Source organism: Amphibalanus amphitrite, unplaced genomic scaffold (assembly GCF_019059575.1).
Source record: "Amphibalanus amphitrite isolate SeventyFive unplaced genomic scaffold, NRLGWU_Aamphi_draft 000286F_arrow, whole genome shotgun sequence".
NCBI lineage: Eukaryota > Metazoa > Arthropoda > Thecostraca > Balanomorpha > Balanidae > Amphibalanus > Amphibalanus amphitrite.
In genome coordinates this window covers 414,925-432,682 of record NW_024881781.1, presented here as the reverse complement: position 1 = coordinate 432,682, position 17,758 = coordinate 414,925, and the positions used below count along the sequence as shown (strand labels likewise).

Below are 17,758 nucleotides of genomic sequence, written 5' to 3'. Positions count from 1 at the left end.
AAAACAACTTACCCCCCCCCCCCCCCCATAAAAACCTTCCAAATGCCATCCCTATTTGGACTGTAAATGTGTGCTTCTTCCAGGCGACAAGCGGTGTTTTCGGGCTCTGCGATTTCGATCTCGCTATTTGCGATGGGGCTCTAATTTATGTTACGGCTGTAGACTTTTATGCTTGTTTACAGTCGAGACGCGAGACTATGTTTCGAATTTACAGGCTTCTGGCGTAGTGCCTATGATAATTTCGTTCCAACATTACAACTTGACGAACAATAGGGAGCATACGTCCGCGCTTCACACCCTATGCGGCTCATCCACATTCCACTGTTCTATCTGTCCGCATTTAACTGTATGTTCAAATGCAGTCACGGGAAATGTATTCAATGGTTTTGACTTCGTGACTAATTAAATTTTCTTTTGCAGGTTTCCGTCGTTTTTAGTGCTGGGCGTTTGTCAGGTAAGCACTAAGCATATTTTCAATTACGATGCATGTGTGGGTGTGGGTGGACCTATTGTATTTGTTGCATGCATTGGAATTGCATGCAATAATGCATTTTGCATTATTGTTGTGGTAGTACGATCTGTATTCGCAAAAGAAAGTGTGATGACGAACTAGTGCTACATTACGTCATAACTTACAAATAGAGTTTCTATGCGGCCTATTCGAGCTGCCTTGCTAACTATATGCAGTGCACACATGCGGCGGAATGTTGCAGTCACTGACCGAAAAATGATGGTGCACTGGCATGTTGTGTTTCGCATTATTTTCCGGTCAGTTGGAAACCTGTGCTAAATGACGAGAGGTAGGTTGTTTCTGCTACCAGTGTGCCGACTAGTATTGGAGTCGTCGGGTTCGTTTTATTGTTACCTACTCTGCAAGTCCAAGTAAGCACATAACGTCGTATATGGCGTCTGGAAAGTAGGTTCTCCTCATGCATACGCTTGGTGGTTACTGATGAACAGTGGCATTTGATGCTCGGTGAGATTGTCATAAGTTTTCTCGCCCGTTTTCACATTTTAAACGTTCTACTATCTTTTATTCTGATAGTTATTCCCGGATATGTGCATATGCATCCACTATTGTACAGTAACAATTGATAAGATTCTAGCGGTCCGCCCTTATCGCGGTTTGTAGCCGCAGCGACCAGCCGGTAGACTGTAGAGTCGTGACCTCCCACTGGGTGTCACCGACCGCTGCGCTTGATCATGACGTCATAGCTAAATCATAGTGACGTCAGATCCTTGGTAGCCAGTTTTATTGAGGCGTTCTCCGCGGTTGACCTTGTGGGTGGAAACGTGGTCCTTTTACAATACCCTGCGTGTACTGTTCGCTCGTCTGTGATTGTGAAGCGTAGGTGCTCCGATACGAGTTGCTAGGTGTGAGTGATACTGCGGTCGATTTCAGCCAGTCGTAATGGGATCATATAAGGAATGGTCCCACGAATCGCGAGGAATTGCTAGGAATATGGGAAATTGCGGTCCACGACTGTACTCGTCCCGTCCGCCGGTCATTTGTCTTTCCAGTGCTCATTTCCTGAGACCTGCTGACTGGATCGCAATCCTCCGGTCAGATACCCGCCCACTGCCCAGTGCTCAGTACTCAGTACTCTCAGACCGGCTGACTGGAACCGGTGGCACCGCCGCTTTGTCCGGCCCTGACCTGCCGTCGGACCGCGGAACATCCCCTCGGAACCGGTTGTATGGGCCCGATGCTTTCCGAGTTATCATGCTGACTGCTACTGGGTCCGCTGCTACTTGGATGGCATCTACCCTATCTACTGTCTGTTGAAGTGCTGGCTATTTGCTGCCCGTCTGTTGTGCCGCTAGTTACCTTTGGCTATCTTGCTCACCGTTTGTATATAGAGTGGTCGCTGTTGCGGCCACTGTTGCATCCTTTGTTGCGACTGCTGTTATTCCATGTTGTCCGCTGTTGTGTCAGGGCGGTCGACGATCTGCTTACCGTCTACTCTTCTCTTCATGGTTGATCGTCGTTGTTTCTGCCCGGAAACACACTCAGCACTCAGCAGCCGCTCTGTGGTCAGGACCGCTAATAGTCTGACGATCCCAATCCTGTTGTCACGGTAGCTAACGGGCTCTGGGTTTTTCTTCTGCCGCTCGTGTGGTTCGATCTTGTCTGGATCGAGCGAATCGGCCTTGGCGCATTGAGCTGGAGATGGCCGTTGCCGGTGGTGGGAACTCGGCTTCCGCACCGTGTCTTCGGGGACAGTCATTAGGTGACGTGATTGATTCGGTATGTCGATGCAACGAATGTATTCTCGTGGGAATCAAATTACCGCTCGCTGATGCTGTGCATAACAGTTTATTCTACCTGTTTCGTGTTTATCATTATCTACGGATTTGGTTTCATTGGGCGCAAAATGACCTCGTAGTCGGCGCGCCCTAAAGTCCCAACAAACAACAAAGGATTTGGTTTCATATATCCTTGCTGATAACTATTATCTACGGACTACGGAGATAGATGTTTTTGTATTTGGCACTGTCCGAGGGTATGTCGGTATCGTCGGCCTGTACCCACTAACGCTGTTGCAATGCCGGAGCAATGTGATAGCCATTTTGGCGCGTTTTTTTTTTTTTAGTCTAATTAGGCAACGACATTTGCCATCTGAATACCGACCAAATCAGCTCGAGGCTGTAGCTCCCAGTGCATACGAGTATTATGATCAAATAATCTTACCTGAAGCTAATTACATCAGCCCGGCATCTCTTGAATTATTACCGGACAAACGCTTTCAACCGGAATGTTGTACGGAAGCTCTAGCTTGACAGTGAATGACAGCACAACTCTTTTATCCGGCAGCACAGCAAACGGCGTTCAATCCCCTACATTGCAGATACGGCCCACGGGCGAGATAATAGTCCAAAATGCTCGTACGTGTTTACGCTGATAGTGATCACAATGATTTATCTATGGGCGGTGAGCCCATGTCCGATTAATGGATAAGATAATCAGATTGCCGACAGATCCGATCACGATTCAGATCATAATTATTTCAGTATTGCTCTACCCGTCAATTTTCTTTTCGATTGTCCTATTTTTGAGCCACGCATATGAAGACATACTTCGGGAGGTGTTCAGTGATGACGCGATTACGTATTATGTATTACGCTCATCCCAGTCCCAGTGGACACGTAATCTTGTCCCGACCCGCAATCTGATCTAAGGCGCCAGACACTCCCGTGGTATCGTAATACTCTGTGTGATTTGTGACTGCTATGGATGAACCATAAAGTGACACCAAAGTTCAGTCGGTTGTGTGCCCTTTGATTGGGTGTTCTGTGAATCTCAGTCATTGGCAGATTCAGATTATTCAGGCGGCATACCGTTATATCCAAGATTGTTTTCTTTTCGCTTTACTGTTGAGGGATGAAACTTAGAATGGCGTCACACAATTTGATAGGAGTGTCACATTCTCTGATAATATACATAGCCTACTTCAACTTGTGAAATGTGAAATCATGTTGTTTCCGACAGACAGTGGTTTCAGGTAGGTAGTGTTCTGCTAAAGTTACCGTTATCCGCGTCTTGTCCTCGATTTTCGACAGCAAGCCTGTCAAAAACTGCGGACTCATTATAAGGTTTGATGATGCTCAGAGCCGAGCTTTGTTTTAAACAGAGTGACCCCTGTCTCAATCCCAGCTCTCCACTTGTAACAGAGATCCGGTAGGTTGTGGCGGATACAGCTCTGTCGTGCTGCTGCCCAATTGCTCCCCAATCTCTTCATGATACCCAGTGGCTGCGGCGGCACCCAGCTGCCTCCGAGCTCCGGCCGCACGCCGCGTGTGCGAGCCGTCTCCGTGCTGACCGAGCACGTGGCGGCACCGCTCGCTCTGCACCCAACGCTCGGCGGTATCGGAATACGCACTGTCCTCGGTTACGCAATGTGCGCGGCTGGCTTGATGCGTTGGTTACACGCACGTCAGTTGCGGGGCAGTGCCCCGGGGTTGTGCTCCGAGTGCCGGATGTTGACTGGACAGAGCTGTCTGGTCGAACTTGGAGCTGAAATAGAAGTTTGGGTTGAGAATTATGCAGCGACATTCGCTGACATTCGCTGATACTGACAGTATGACACTGACAGTATGCTTCTGCAGCAAAATATGTGAGTCTGTGTTGCACGTTCTATTCTTACAATATCTGGCAACTGGATTGTTCGGATGAATCTTTGACTGCTTTTTGAACTTGTGGAAAGAAAGGAGACAATCATTTTCTACCATGGGCACTTCTAAACTCTCTCCAGCTTCATAATTATTCAGCGGGAACTGTTAGGTCTCGCAATACAAGCGCGATGGCTAGCAACGGGGGTCCTGCAGTATCAGCAGTACCGCCTTTTGAAAGCTAAAACTTTGTTTCGTACAGTACCGACGGGCACCCCGGCCCCACAGCGAGTCTGACCTGGCGCTGTTGGTGTGCTTTGTTTGGCCTGTGCGGTCGTGACAACCCGTGCGCCCCCATGTGTGGGAATGCATGGGAATGCGTCACCCAGCTGATCGATCGACCGAGGGCGCCCCGTTCGCCTACGGAGCGGCCGTGCCGCCGGTCTGGGAAGGGGTGGAAATGGTGGGGAGGTGTGTAAACCAGGCCGGCATTGCCGCGGCTGTTGGTGGGAACAGCAGGCATCATTGTAGCCGAACGTAGGAAAACTAAATGTGGCACAGTTTGTTCATGCTCAATTCGCGTTGCTTGTTTACCATTTGATTCACTCAGTATTTTCACGCGGGTGATCCAATCCCCCGGGGTGATCCAGTCCACTCTTAGCCTAACACAGAAGCTATGATTTTTTTTAACATCACTGTTACTCCGACATTTTAGTCACTCTCCACGGCATTAGAGCTCTAGCTAGCTTTGGACATCTATGAACGACCAGCACAGGCCGGACGCCCTGAAAGCCCAGAATCACTGCCACTTCAGCCGCACACAGAGTGTGGCTGTTTTACCATGTGTCTGACGCAGCGTTTGCCTTGTTCCAGATGCTGGTGACCATTATCACCCTAGGTATACTGCGGTTCGTAGGCTACGTACAGTTTCCAGCCCTCGACAGGAGTATACCACGCAAGGTGAGCGGTTATGTTGACGCGATAGACGTATCTCTATGTAGTTTGCAATTAAGGTTAGTGTTATCATAGGTTGGTTTGTGTGAAGTGGTAAGGCGGGTATAGGTATTTTAAGACTGTTATGACGACGGCCAGAATTAGACACCTATGAGTCAGGTGGGAGGGCACGGGGTGCTATTAGAGTTATGGCTTGCTGTGATCAGCTGCCTTGTCCCGGAGTGACGGGGAAGGGAAGGGGAGACCAGGAATAGCCACCTTCCCAGAACGCATACCTTGGAAGGTGAGCAAGGTTTCCAGAAGGCCGTGAAGTTAAATACCATAGATGTGAAGCGCAATTATGTGTAGAGGGAGTCGATTAGGACTGAAATCTCGTGTCATCGACCAGGTGGTAATGGCTCCAATTGAAGGGGTTGGTATTGGAGGGGGGATAGGGGGCTTTGTCCTTGTCTTCTACTCCAGGTACGCGTCCTCTCAAGGTCAATGTTAAGGTCACCGCACAAGGCTATTCTTCTAGTGCTGCGCTGGTAAAGAGAAAGGCTTCGATGGGTAATGTGCTCGTTTGCTTTTTGTCCCGAGTTGTTTTCGCCGCAATTCGCTGTTATTGTAGGAGGGATGGATGTCTTTGTTCTTTGACAGCCAGGGTAGGTCAGTGTCCTCTCTGACTGATTGCTGCTCGCCTGAGGCGTGCGTGACGTCACTGGTGCCCGGGGAGAAATGACGTCACTGGTTCTTCGCCCAACCTTCGCACAGCACCATAATGTGGTGTAGTGCAAGGCCCTAAATATAGGTCTGGTGGCTGGTGCAAATGTCTGATCTGAGCTCTTTGTCTTCAGATATGGCCGCTACCTGTAGTCTATCTAGGAAATCAAGTCACGGGTCTAGGAGGTACAAAAATGCTCAGGTGAGTTTTACCCGAGGTTTGCGAATTACCGTCTACGGCACTCAGTTTTCATGCTAGGCAATTCGCTCAGTCTTTGCCAGTTGCAAATGAAAATTGTGTTGCATCGATCATTCAAAGAGCATTTCCATTTAATCTAAAAAGTACCAGACGTGCCTCGACAATAAATATTTGATGCATGCAATGCTAACTTGAGGACATCAAAACAGGTTAGACAATATCCCACAAGCATATGCATTTCTCCGTCCTATTATTCGCATCACTGAAATGTTTTATATTGATATATTCACATAGGCCAGTACCCGATAGGGGCTTTCAGTGACGAATATCTCAACTGTTCTTTTCAGTTTACCTATGCTGACGGCGCTACGAAGGTTCTCCATTCTGATGACCATGGGACTGGAATTTTACCTGCTTGGGTGAGTACATAAGTGCTGATGATTTCTTCAAATATCTTTGTTTCTCGTATTCTCTGTGACTCTTTCTCCCTATATTCCTCTACTTCACACAACTTTCTAAGCTCTTTCTAAACAGTGAGTTGCCCACATTGGTCGGCCGGTACCGGTTTGGAAGTTCGGTCGTCTCTGGTTTTGTCCAGTATTGTCTGCTATTGCTCGGTGCTGTCAAGTTTTCCTGATCCTGAAAGGAACGGCCAGTCGCTCTGTCCCTCGCCCCGCGCCGCCCGCCTGCATTGATAGACGCTACCGGCGCATTACCGCCGGCCCCCCTTGTCACGGTTGACCGGTCAGTGTCGGCTCCGTAATCCCACGGACCCTGATTTAATCGGTACCAGGCGGACAAAGCGAAGACGGCGATGCGGGGGGGGGGGGGGTTGATTCGGGATTCCCTGACAGCGTCGCCCGTCCTTCCAAGCCGACCCTCCCCGACTCCGCCCCCTCTTCCCCGCACCACCACTCTCACCAACTCCACCCCTTCTCCTCTACCCCTCTCCCAAATCCACCGGTCTAACCCTCCCCCGGCGCCACCCCTGTGGCCCTCTGCCTCTCGACTCCCTGTCTCGACCCGGCGGGACGGCCACTTAGTGACCTTGAACTTGGCCGCTGCCTGCTTACCTGGCGTCAAGGGTTCGCCGGGCTTGTTTTGCGCGGTGGGTCTGCCTGACTGCGGCTACCTGTTTCAGTGGCGCGCTGACCTTTCAGCTCCCACGGTAGCGTATTGTCCCGTCCTGCCTAGTCGAGAAGACGGCTGTTTTCGTGTGGCAAAACATTTACCGGCGCTTCTGCTGGATGAGCTTAATTGGAAAATGATGTGAGCTGCAACTGACTTTGAATAGAACTTAGAATAACATGGTTTAAAAGCACAGCGATGATTTGACTCCTGCTGATGGGTGTCTTAAATCCATTTATGGATACCACGGCAGATCGTTTTGACTAACAAGATAAGCTTAATACGACATCAGTTTGAACAACAATGGACAGGCCAATGTCCACGATTAACAATAAAGGGTTGAAGGGAGGTCAAAACCCTCACCAGTCACGTCACGACTCAAACTCATGCTCTAACTCTGTCTCCTATTCCAACTTTTACTCCAAGTGTGTCCCGAGCTTTTGACTGACGCCGGCAATACGAACGTGGCAGAAGCGGCAGTGGCTCGGCAGGAGACGGTATCGGGGGCAATAAAGTGTCCGTCTGGGCAGCGCGAGGCCAACCAAGGACGGAGCGGAGCCGGCGGCGCAGGTCAATGAACGACGCTAGCTGTACGGGCAGGGAGGAGGGATGCTATGGACCGGTGAAGCCTGTGCAGAATGGGGTAGACTGGTGGGAACGGGATGGTGTGATGGACATTGAACTGTGGTGCGGGTTGCTTTGAGACCAGCAGTGAACGTCGCAAGTTGAACGTGTATTGGGAAGACATCGGCATGGAGAGAGTCTGGGTCGCCCGTCGGTCAGGCACCGACAGGGCTGCGGAATTGATGGATTTTTGGTGACTTTATCCGACTCCGGCTTCCCAACATTGACTCCGTCTCTGGCTCCGACTCCGGGCAACACTGTCGATTTGGACTTCGGCTCCGACCCCGTCTTTACAGACTGGTCACCGACACCACAGCAACTTTTTGCTCAATATCAGCGGTCCTAAAACCAAGACATCGAGCCAACCGCTAGTGATTAGGTTTTCAGTTTTATTACAGCCGTCACAAAAAGGAACCGTCGAGCAAAGACGCCGTGGTCGTTTTAGTTGAGTGGGCATGGTGTGAACTGTGGAGCTTTGTTGTCATATTTATGAGAACTGCAATGCTTCATTTGGTCATAGATAGCTGTTTCACGTTCTCAGCTCATCAAACGGGGTACTGAACGGCAATAGCGACGCCTCATAGCCGCCTACTTCGGAGGCAGTTCTGGTGAAATCATTGGCGACAGACAGCCCCGGCCACGGGCCGCTTTATCCGATCCTCAGGTGGCTACCGGTTCTGCCAAAGCTCCGCGGCCACTGGAATCAGAGATCAAACGATTGATTATAAGATAACGGTGATGATTAGCTGAAGCGTTGACATTTCTAACCCTCCATTCTGGCGTATGTACCGTTTCTGGTTGGATTATGCCGTATGAGCAATGTCTGTTATGCCGTCTTTCAGCTAAGGCTGTACGAGGGGCGTTCAAAAAGTTCTCGGCCCAACCATGAAGGAGTTGGAATTTCGGCCTGCAACGCGATGTGTTCAATGATGTGTTATTGGGATGTCCACTTACGTAGCCATTAACCAATCTGCCCTGTGATTGGTTCAGGCTGCCAATTAATCGTAACATAGTTTGCTATTACCGGTCAGAATGGGCGACGCCCAGAAGAGAACAGTGATTTGGTTCATGTATTGCAGAAAAATGCACCAAACGTTATTCACGAAAAGCTAGTGCCAACACATGTTGAGGTTTGTCTTTCTTACAGTAGCGTCAAAAAGTGAGCATCTCTGTTCAATTTTGGTCAACAGATCATTAATGGTCACCCCCGCAGTGGCCTGCCATCAACAGCATTGACTCAAGAAAATATGAAAAATAAGCACTTCTTTGTGAAAAATGACAAATGTTCTGGTCTGAAACAACGCAGCAGAAGCGGAGGTGTCTATCAAGTTCCTCAAAGCCATTATTCGACAGCGTATTCATATGTTTAAGATCTCTGCAAGATGCATCCCCCGTTTGCTGACACCAGAGGAAAGGGAAACTCGAAAGGAGGCGTAACGCGAAAATTTTGGCCCCTATATCGAAGATCCAAAAGAGTTCATTGAACTAGTTGTTACCGTGGAGGGATTGTGGGTGTCACACATTGACCCTCAGGGCGTGACCGAGTTGCACAAGTGGAAGCACACTGAGTAAAGGCCACCAAATGTGTGCGGCGTGTTTAACCCATATATGCATAGACGTACATAAATGTACGTCAATTTGAGTTGATCAATGTGTGCCATCTTTATAGAAATAGAGCTAATGAGCCATCAAACGCGGTCGTTCTAAATCATTTACATTGTTAGCCGTCAGGTGAATACCAAAAAACACGGTTCCAATGCATTCAGTGTTGAGTTTGAGACATTCGGTTTGTTGATGCCGCAACGGGAAGATTTTCACCCGTTCAGACGCTCGACCCAGGGTGAGCCAAGTGTTCATAATTATAGTTAAGTGCTTTTCCCGGATTAGCTTTCGTTGCCAGCAATCTGCTCAAGCATGACCCTAACTTCATGAGTGGTGTCATTATAATGCTAATTTTGCTTACCAAGCGAATCCAAAAATAGTACGTTTCACAAAAACGCACGTACAATAATGTACGTCTATGCATATCCGTTACATTTTGTTTCCCAAACATCAAACACGTTTATGCTTTGGTTTGATGGCAAATGTGAGCCTCAACGATGTTCTGGATCAGGGCTGCGGGAGTCGATGGATTTTCAGTGACTCCGACTCCGACTCCGACTCCGACTCCGGGTAGAACTATCGACTCCGACCGACTCCAACTCAGCAGCCCTGCCAGGTCAGCGGAGTCGATGGGTTTGTCGGTGATTCTGACTCCGACTCCGGCTCCGGTTTCCAAAATCGACTCCGACTCCGACTCCGGTCAGAATTGTCGACTCCGACCGACTTCGACTCCGACTCCGACTCCGCAGCCCTGTTCTGGATGGCATCGAGGAGCGAAGTCGAGTCGCCGATGTCACGGTCGTCGTCCTAGAGCCGCCGGAAGTTCGCGTCGACACAAACGAAGACTCTAGCGACGAAGAGAATGCTGACCCAGCCCGCCTGACGTAACTGGTCTGAGCCGTAACTGACGTAACTGAGCCGTAAAGACGTAACTGAGCCCGTAACTGGTCGCACCCACCGGCTCAACCGGTTCGGGATGATTATGGAGGTATGTCACTTCCAAAGCAGCACCAAGCTTGACCCTGATGATCGGTTTTGCAGCAGAGATCCAGAAGCGCCAGTTCCATGGCACGTGTACCATGTGAGGGAATCGCCTTCTGAAGGCGAACAAGTTCACCGACATCAACGCCTTCAAGAAGAAGTCCAATCAGACCATCGAAGCATTTACGACTGCCAACAACGGCTGCAGTGCGGCTGTTATCCGCTGGATGGACGTGGTCGAGGATCACGAGTTCCAAGAGGCCATCATGCCGTCACTGGGGAAGGAAGAGCCGGCCGACGCCCCTGGACAGACGCACCTCTTCGAGTTCTAAGTCAAGGGCGACCAGTCGCTCTGCTCCGTTGACCATGCCGGCGACTTTACGTCCGGCTGATGGCCGTCTTTAGTCATTACAGCGGGGCCACGCGCTCGGGACAGTGTCTGACGTGTACAGTGTGGGACGGGACAGGTGGTGCCATTACGACGACCGACGCGTCAGCTGCGTGGACGAGGCAGACGTCCTGGGCGAAGGCCCCCAGCGGAACGGCTACATCTTCTGTCTCCTCAAGAAGCTCTGCAGTCAGGTAGTCAGCATGGAACGCGCCGGGCGCCGGACTGTGACTGCCACAGCGGAGCACAGGGTCACCGCGTCGGTGGCCAGCAGCAGAACGCCTTCAGGGCTGCGGAGTCGATGGATTTTCGGCGACTTCGACTCCGACTCCGGCTTTCAAAAACCAGCTCCGACTCCGACTCCGACTCCGGGCAGAATTGTCGACTCCGACCGACTCCAACTCCCGACTCCAACTCCGCAGACCTAGCAGGGCTGCGGAGTCGACAGATTTTCGGTGACTCCGACTCCGACTCCGGCTCGGGTTTCTAAAATCGACTCCGACTCCGACTCCGACTCCGGTCACAACTGTCGACTCCGACCGACACCGACTCCGACTCCGACTCCGACTCCGCAGCCCTGCGCCTCCTGATCGCCATTGACAACGTGTTTTTTTATAGATCTACTATGTTGACTATTATGTACTGAGTTTTCAATAGACGGTAAAAGTTGACATAATTGAGTTGTGTTTTGCAAATTTCCTTATTTTCATCATACATGATCTACATCTATTTCCTAATTCAACGTATGAATTGTAACTACCATTTCCAAGGGTCTCTAATGCAACACAACATATCATACATCATATTTGACCATACAACACAAGTTATTCCCCTCGCCCAGGTTAACGATGACATGACGTCACCCTACCCCCTCCACAACCCCATCCCCACCCCAACCCATCCCTCATACATCGCTTCTGAAGTACGAAAGACGTTAGCATTGTATTAGGGATATCGGATGTATTATTTTAGGACGGCGGCGGCAGACGTCACAATTGTCTTGTTGACACCTGGCATAGACGTACATTTTTGTACGTCACTTTGAACGAGCATATCAGGCAAGCACTAAATGTAAAAACAAAACAGTTGATGTCAGCAGCTTAGTAACATGTTGTTTAACAATGCTAGAAAGTTTCATACAAATACTCGACAAAAAATTAATTCATGCATATATGGGTTAAGTCAGACGGCAAGGTGACAGTGGTTGCATTTTTGGATGATGGCGGGGCTCTGCTCGTCAACTTTCTAAAACAGGGGCGCACAATTAATGATGAATGATACACCTCCCTTCGATAACAGTAGCGAGCAGCAGATATCAAGGAGAGACTAGGGAAGCTGACTAAAAGTGTGCGCCTGATCCAGGACCACGCACCAGCACCCATGAGCAGGGTGACGATCAGCGAAGCAGTGAGCTGTGGCTTCGAGTTGTTGTCACAGACACTTTTTTCTCTGTACCTTGCACCCTCAGGTTGCCACCTCTTCCCCAACATAAGGAAATTGCTTAGCAGTGGCAACTTCGCTGACAGCAAGGAGACAAAAGCAGCCGTCTTGGACGTGCCAGATGCGTCCAAAACCCACTTGGCTATGGAGACCCAGGGGCCTCTCGCGAAGTGCTGCGCGAAATACTTTTGTCTTAACGCTGGTTATTTGACTAAATGAACATTTTTTGTCTAATAAGTCGACATCGTATGTCTGCTCCTTCATGGTCGGGCCGAGAACTTTTTGAACGCCCCTCGTAATGTTTGTTGGATTCTTTGACTGGTAGGCTGATGATCGTTGAATTAGGTTAAACCGCCGCCATGGCCGCGTTCATTTTGCTCACCGATCTGAGAGGTCAGTAGACTGACATTTATCGTATGCCTGTCCTTTTTGCTCACTTCTCGGACCAAGGCATTTACCTAACCGCTTTCTCCATGTGGATCTCGGACATAGAGCACAACATTCCTCATGCTCAGCGAGAGGAAAAATTCCACCGGTGCCTCCTGGCAGCTTCTCGTCTGGAGATCCCATACCGCAGTCCTCTGGGATGGGCGCATACCTTCAGTCCCCTGCCGTCCCCCGCACGGTGGTACGGTAGCAGGTAACACCACAGGAGTTCACCGACCGACCATTCGGCTAATGCACCTGTTTTCGCGGCCCAGCGCAGGTGGCCCTGGGAATTCCACCGCGTGTTACCCCCTCCCGATGGATTCTGCGTAAATACTTCGACCCTTTGGACCTGGGATTCGTTTGGCGCGGGTTATCGAAGAGCCCAGCATGGCACGGGGTAAGGTCGGCGCTTCCAACCGCTTGACTGTAAGCCTGACTAAGCCTGACTAAGGATTTCATTATTCAAGTGAGGAATACATAGGAAGAAAATGCAGTTGTATGCCTTTTGTACGGAACCTTAGAAGATTGGCTGGTGTCATATTTGTAGTTAACACTGAGACTCATTTATGAAATTTGATTTCCATAATCGAAGAGAAATACGCACTGCTGCATTTGGTGTGGTTTATGGAAAAGATACCGTATTGTGAACTGTGAAGAAGCATGTGTTACTGTGGCCAGCTTGCATTATGTACAAAAATTGAGTTACACACACTACACAGTCAGTTTCAGTCCTATTTCTGTTGTTTATGGACAGTGCTGCGTTTTCTGAACACGTTGACTCATGGCACAATCCTATGGCCTGGCTCTATGCCAACCCCTATTCAGTAGTACCTACGTTTATCTGGCCGGCGGGACACGACTGTCGAGCAGTTCGCTTCTCTGGCCGGCCGGACTAGCGGTCGTGCTCGGTCAGCAAGCAGTCATGCAAACACAATAGAGGCTGTTGGCATCGGGTTGTGCTCGTTTGTACAAACTCGTATATCAAATCACTGGGTGACACATAACCGTTAAATCGTTTGACGTGCACGATAGATGACTTCGCTGAAGCATACTCGGTGACCTGTGAGATTGCGGACCGGTCACGTATTGGACGGTCCAGTGGCGCCGGCTCTTTTCGGAGTCGGAACGGGGTCAGGAAAGGGGGCTGGGCCTGAGACTTGAGAGGTGCACTGTCGGGTCACGATACACATTGGTGACCCTGGCCTGATCGGTGCAGTAGACGGTTGGTGAGGTCTGACCTGTGCATGGTGTATTGCCGTGCCATGTAACTCTAGTGATCTGCTTGGTCCAATGCACATTTTGACAGTCCGTTATGGTACGGTACCCAGTGCAGCTGTGTATCGTGTAGGTGGGACTCTCCACATATACTGTGTCGGTGACGTGAAAGGGCTGACACGGCACTGACTCGACAGGTGCGGCGATGTGGTGCATTGTCAGCGCTAGCCGCTTATGTGTCAGATGAGAACGACAAATGGGGTTGGGGCAGGGAAACAAATGCTTCAGAGGGCAGTTTGAACAAGTGTGCCTTGGGGCCGCTAGTGGACTGTGCCGCTAGTGCACGAAGAAGTTTGGTGGGCAGGGTCGGGATTGGTTCTTAAAGTCGGCCGTGGTCACAGTAACGGACACGGTTGGTGCATGAACCAGGAAGCCAGCGGACCCTGCAACCCACAAATAGAGCCAAGCTGGAGAAGAGTCTACTGTTTGGTGTTGCTAGTTATTGCTGTGCATTGTCTACAGTGACGCTAGGCTTCTTTGTTTGTGTTTTTCCTATCATCGTGTTTAATCTGAGTATTGCACAATGCACAATGCGCACCACGCCTACATACCCGAAGAGTGCTCAGCATGGGTGACTCTTTGCTCTCCATTTGCCCTCAGCAGGGCTCATCTGACCTTCAACTTGAGACTTTACAGCAGGGTACGTCCGGAGCTGGCCAACTGACCTCTGACTGTGTCCCCCCCCCCCCACGGATACGTTCGGAGCTGTTCATCTGACTTATGGCTGTGTCTTTCCATCTGACCTCTAACTCTGCTTCTCCCGCAGAGTTCGTCCGGAGCTGGCCGTTCAGCTGAGCGTGTACGGCATGGTGCTCGGCGCCATCGTGGCTGCCTGGTGAGTCACCACACCCGTCTCTCGGGCACAGACAAGGAACCCTAGTCCAGACACTCCGGCATTCAGTAAATCGGCACTCGTATTTCGACATGCCTGACTCCAGACTTTCCAACCAGACTTTCCAAACTTTTCAAATACCACCGTCAAATGTCCACCGTCTATCTCACATATTGGCCCTGTCCGGATGACTCTAGCTTTGCTGTCCTGAATGCTAATTCTTCGATGTGTCACGGCTGTTTAGCCGATGTGGTCATTCGTACACACCCATAGCTGATTCGAGGCGCGCTCCCACTTTCTGGTGATTACGTCCCGTTAGCTGTCGGCCGTGTCTGCTGGGTGCTGAGTTGTGACCGTGAGATCACCGTGCTAGAGTGAATCACCGCGGTCGCTAAATGCTGACGCGGTGGAGATGTGCGACGTTTTTATTCATGGATATTGGTTTTAAGATGGTGGCTGCGGAAGTATGCTGTATGGCTATTGCAATAAGGGCCATCACTCATCCGGCCTCGTCATATTTTAATTTTACATTAAATTAAGAAGTATGGTAGTACAGCAGAACTTCTTATGCATATTTTTGCTTACCTGCTCTCCATCTTGGTAGAAATCATGGTTCATTCTCATCCTCTTCTGCCCGCCGCACTGCCGCAGTGTGTCACCCTTCTGCCGACCCGGTCTATCCGTCGCCGTATGCCACCACTCCCGCTGACCCTAACCCCCTCTCCCGGCAGCGCCGACCCGTCGTTTGACCTGATGGGCTACACGATGGTGTTCACCAACGATCTGTTCACGGCCGCCAACGGCGTCTACTCCAAACAGAAGCTGGAGGCGCGCGACCTGGGCAAGAACGGCCTGGCCTTCTACAACGCGCTCTTCATGATCGCACCGCTGTCGCTCGTCGCCTGGTGGCTCGGTCACTGGAATCTGGTACGGGGGCAGACGGGGTATGGGGTGGGGGAAGATCAGAGGGGTGATGGGTTGTGAGGGGATGGAGGAGAGATAGTGGATGTGGGAGAAGCAGAGATGAAGCGATAGGGATGTCAGAATGTGGAGATGGAGAAGGTAACGGGAGAACATCGGATGAGAGGAGGGCTAGGTGGCGATAGACAGGAGCGAGGATCAAGGGCAATGTAGGATGTCAGTTGGAAGCTTCATTGTGCTGATTTTCTCTGACATCACCAGTGCACATCCACTGCTGTCCACTGACCGGCCGTCGCAATCGACCAACCTCTGACCTCACTGACGCCCCGCGCTCTCCACCAGGTGTACGAGTTCGCCGGCTGGTCGGACGGCCGCTTCCAGTTCCACTTTCTCACATCGTGCGCCATGGGCACCGTGCTGATGTACACGACCATGCTGTGCACCCAGCACAACTCGGCGCTGGTCACCACAGTGATTGGCTGCATCAAGAACATCGCCATCACCTACTACGGCATGTGGTTCAACAGCGACTTCCAGGGCGGTCCGCTGGTCGTCGTCGGCCTGCACATCAGGTGGGTGGACGTTGGGAGGAATTGGGGGAGTGTAGACAGGCGGAACACTGGTTGCCTTGGGCGACGCAGATGTGGTTGGACGCGATAGGACGCGCTTCGATGGGTAGTGGATACACTATTGCTGATCTTGGGAGACTGAACAATGGAGGCTGCTCAGTGATGGCTGTACGATATGTGGGGCGTGTGTACCGGGCACTAGCCTTGTCTAACAGTGCGTCCAATGGGGACAGCCTTTGCTAAGCTGGCTATACGTAGTCACAGCAAACGTTATCCAATCCAGCTCAAAGTGCACAAAGATTTTGTGAGAATATTCGCTAGCTCGGTCTCCCGCAAGCCCTGACGTGTTATTCCTTTCGCAGCATATTCGCGAGCTGCTGGTTCGCCTACCTCAAGTTCAAATCGAAGCCGTCCGCCACTCTGCCCGTGGCCGTTCATCAGAATGGCAACCGCGTGGTCACTGCGTAGTGGTCAGCCCACAGCCTCTGCCGCCTCGAGCGGCGTGCCGTTCCCTACAGGAGCGCCGTCTGCCGCCGGGTTGAAACTGCCGCAGGGTCGCTGAGAAGGTCACAAAGGATGGTGTCTGGCCGGGGTGGAACGGGCGCGGCGGTGAATGCGCTACGGCCTCGGTGCTGAGAGGCTAGCTTGTCGAGGCTATGTCATCGAGACTAGCTCGTCGAGGCTAGCTCACAGAGTCTGGCTTGCCGAGGCTAGCCCGCTGAGGCTATCTCGCCAGTGTGTAAACTCTCTCGGCGGCGGCTAGCCAGGCTATGTGACCAGTTGGTTGTGCGTTTGTCAGGTCGGTGCAGACTACAGAGCCGGATACGAGAGTGGGCAGCGCGGCGCAATACGGTGCCCTGCTCCACCGATTCGGCTTGTTTGACCTGCCGAAGTGCTGGCTGAGACTGCTGGGCATTTCATGGTGTACTGACCTGTCAGTGGCGGGCACAAGGATCGCAGGGCTCGGCTGGCGGCGTGGTCAGATCGGAGCAGCGGGCCGTCGCCGTGCCCCAGCTGCAACCGAGCAGCGCGTTTTACGTCCGGTGTGTCTTGCGTCTGTGATCCGAGTAGATGTGTGCTGTGTGCTATTGTCACCTTTGGCCAGTGTGATCGTGGGCATTGATTCTTAATTTTCATCATCTCTGATGGCTCATCCTTCCCGATTTCGTGCACTCTTACTTCCTTCTTGATCTAGTCTCTTCTCGATCGCGGTTTTATCTCGTCTCCACATTTTCGCGTCACAAATATTTCGAAGGCAGCACGCGCAATAATTGCGCCGGAAACAGCATCACCTGTCCATTGTGCGTCTGTTATATGATATGACGGACGCCCCGCAGGCGACTTTCGTGCCATCTAGCGACAGGGTGGTGCATTTCAATTGGCTCTCGTGTGCAGGCGGCGTATTGGCCGATCGCATTACTGGTATGGATGTGCCTGCTCATTGACGTCCGTTATGGCTTTATCTGTGAATATTTTATTTGTTCAAATACATGTACATATGTACTGATGTATTTATAGCAATGCGTGCTGCTTGCAGGGTACCTAAACCTATAAGAGATTCAACTTAATGCAATATCAGATTGTGTTCCCTGAAACATTCAGAA

At 51.0% G+C, this 17,758-nt stretch overlaps 1 protein-coding gene across 7 annotated transcripts in view; it reads left to right on the top strand.

Annotated features, from left to right (window-relative positions):
- The window catches only part of LOC122387417 (UDP-N-acetylglucosamine/UDP-glucose/GDP-mannose transporter-like), a 29,843-nt gene extending 12,186 nt beyond the window's left edge, over positions 1–17,657 (top strand). For all 7 annotated transcript variants that reach the window (XM_043377600.1, XM_043377597.1, XM_043377598.1 and 4 more), the window contains exons 3-10: positions 421–454; positions 4,984–5,070; positions 5,901–5,968; positions 6,313–6,384; positions 14,599–14,667; positions 15,396–15,591; positions 15,928–16,157; positions 16,517–17,657. In XM_043377600.1, coding sequence (XP_043233535.1) covers positions 421–454; positions 4,984–5,070; positions 5,901–5,968; positions 6,313–6,384; positions 14,599–14,667; positions 15,396–15,591; positions 15,928–16,157; positions 16,517–16,622 — 862 coding nt within the window. In that variant the 3' untranslated portion in view covers positions 16,623–17,657. The remainder of the gene's footprint in view (positions 1–420; positions 455–4,983; positions 5,071–5,900; positions 5,969–6,312; positions 6,385–14,598; positions 14,668–15,395; positions 15,592–15,927; positions 16,158–16,516) is intronic.
- The last annotated feature ends 101 nt before the right edge of the window (positions 17,658–17,758 follow it).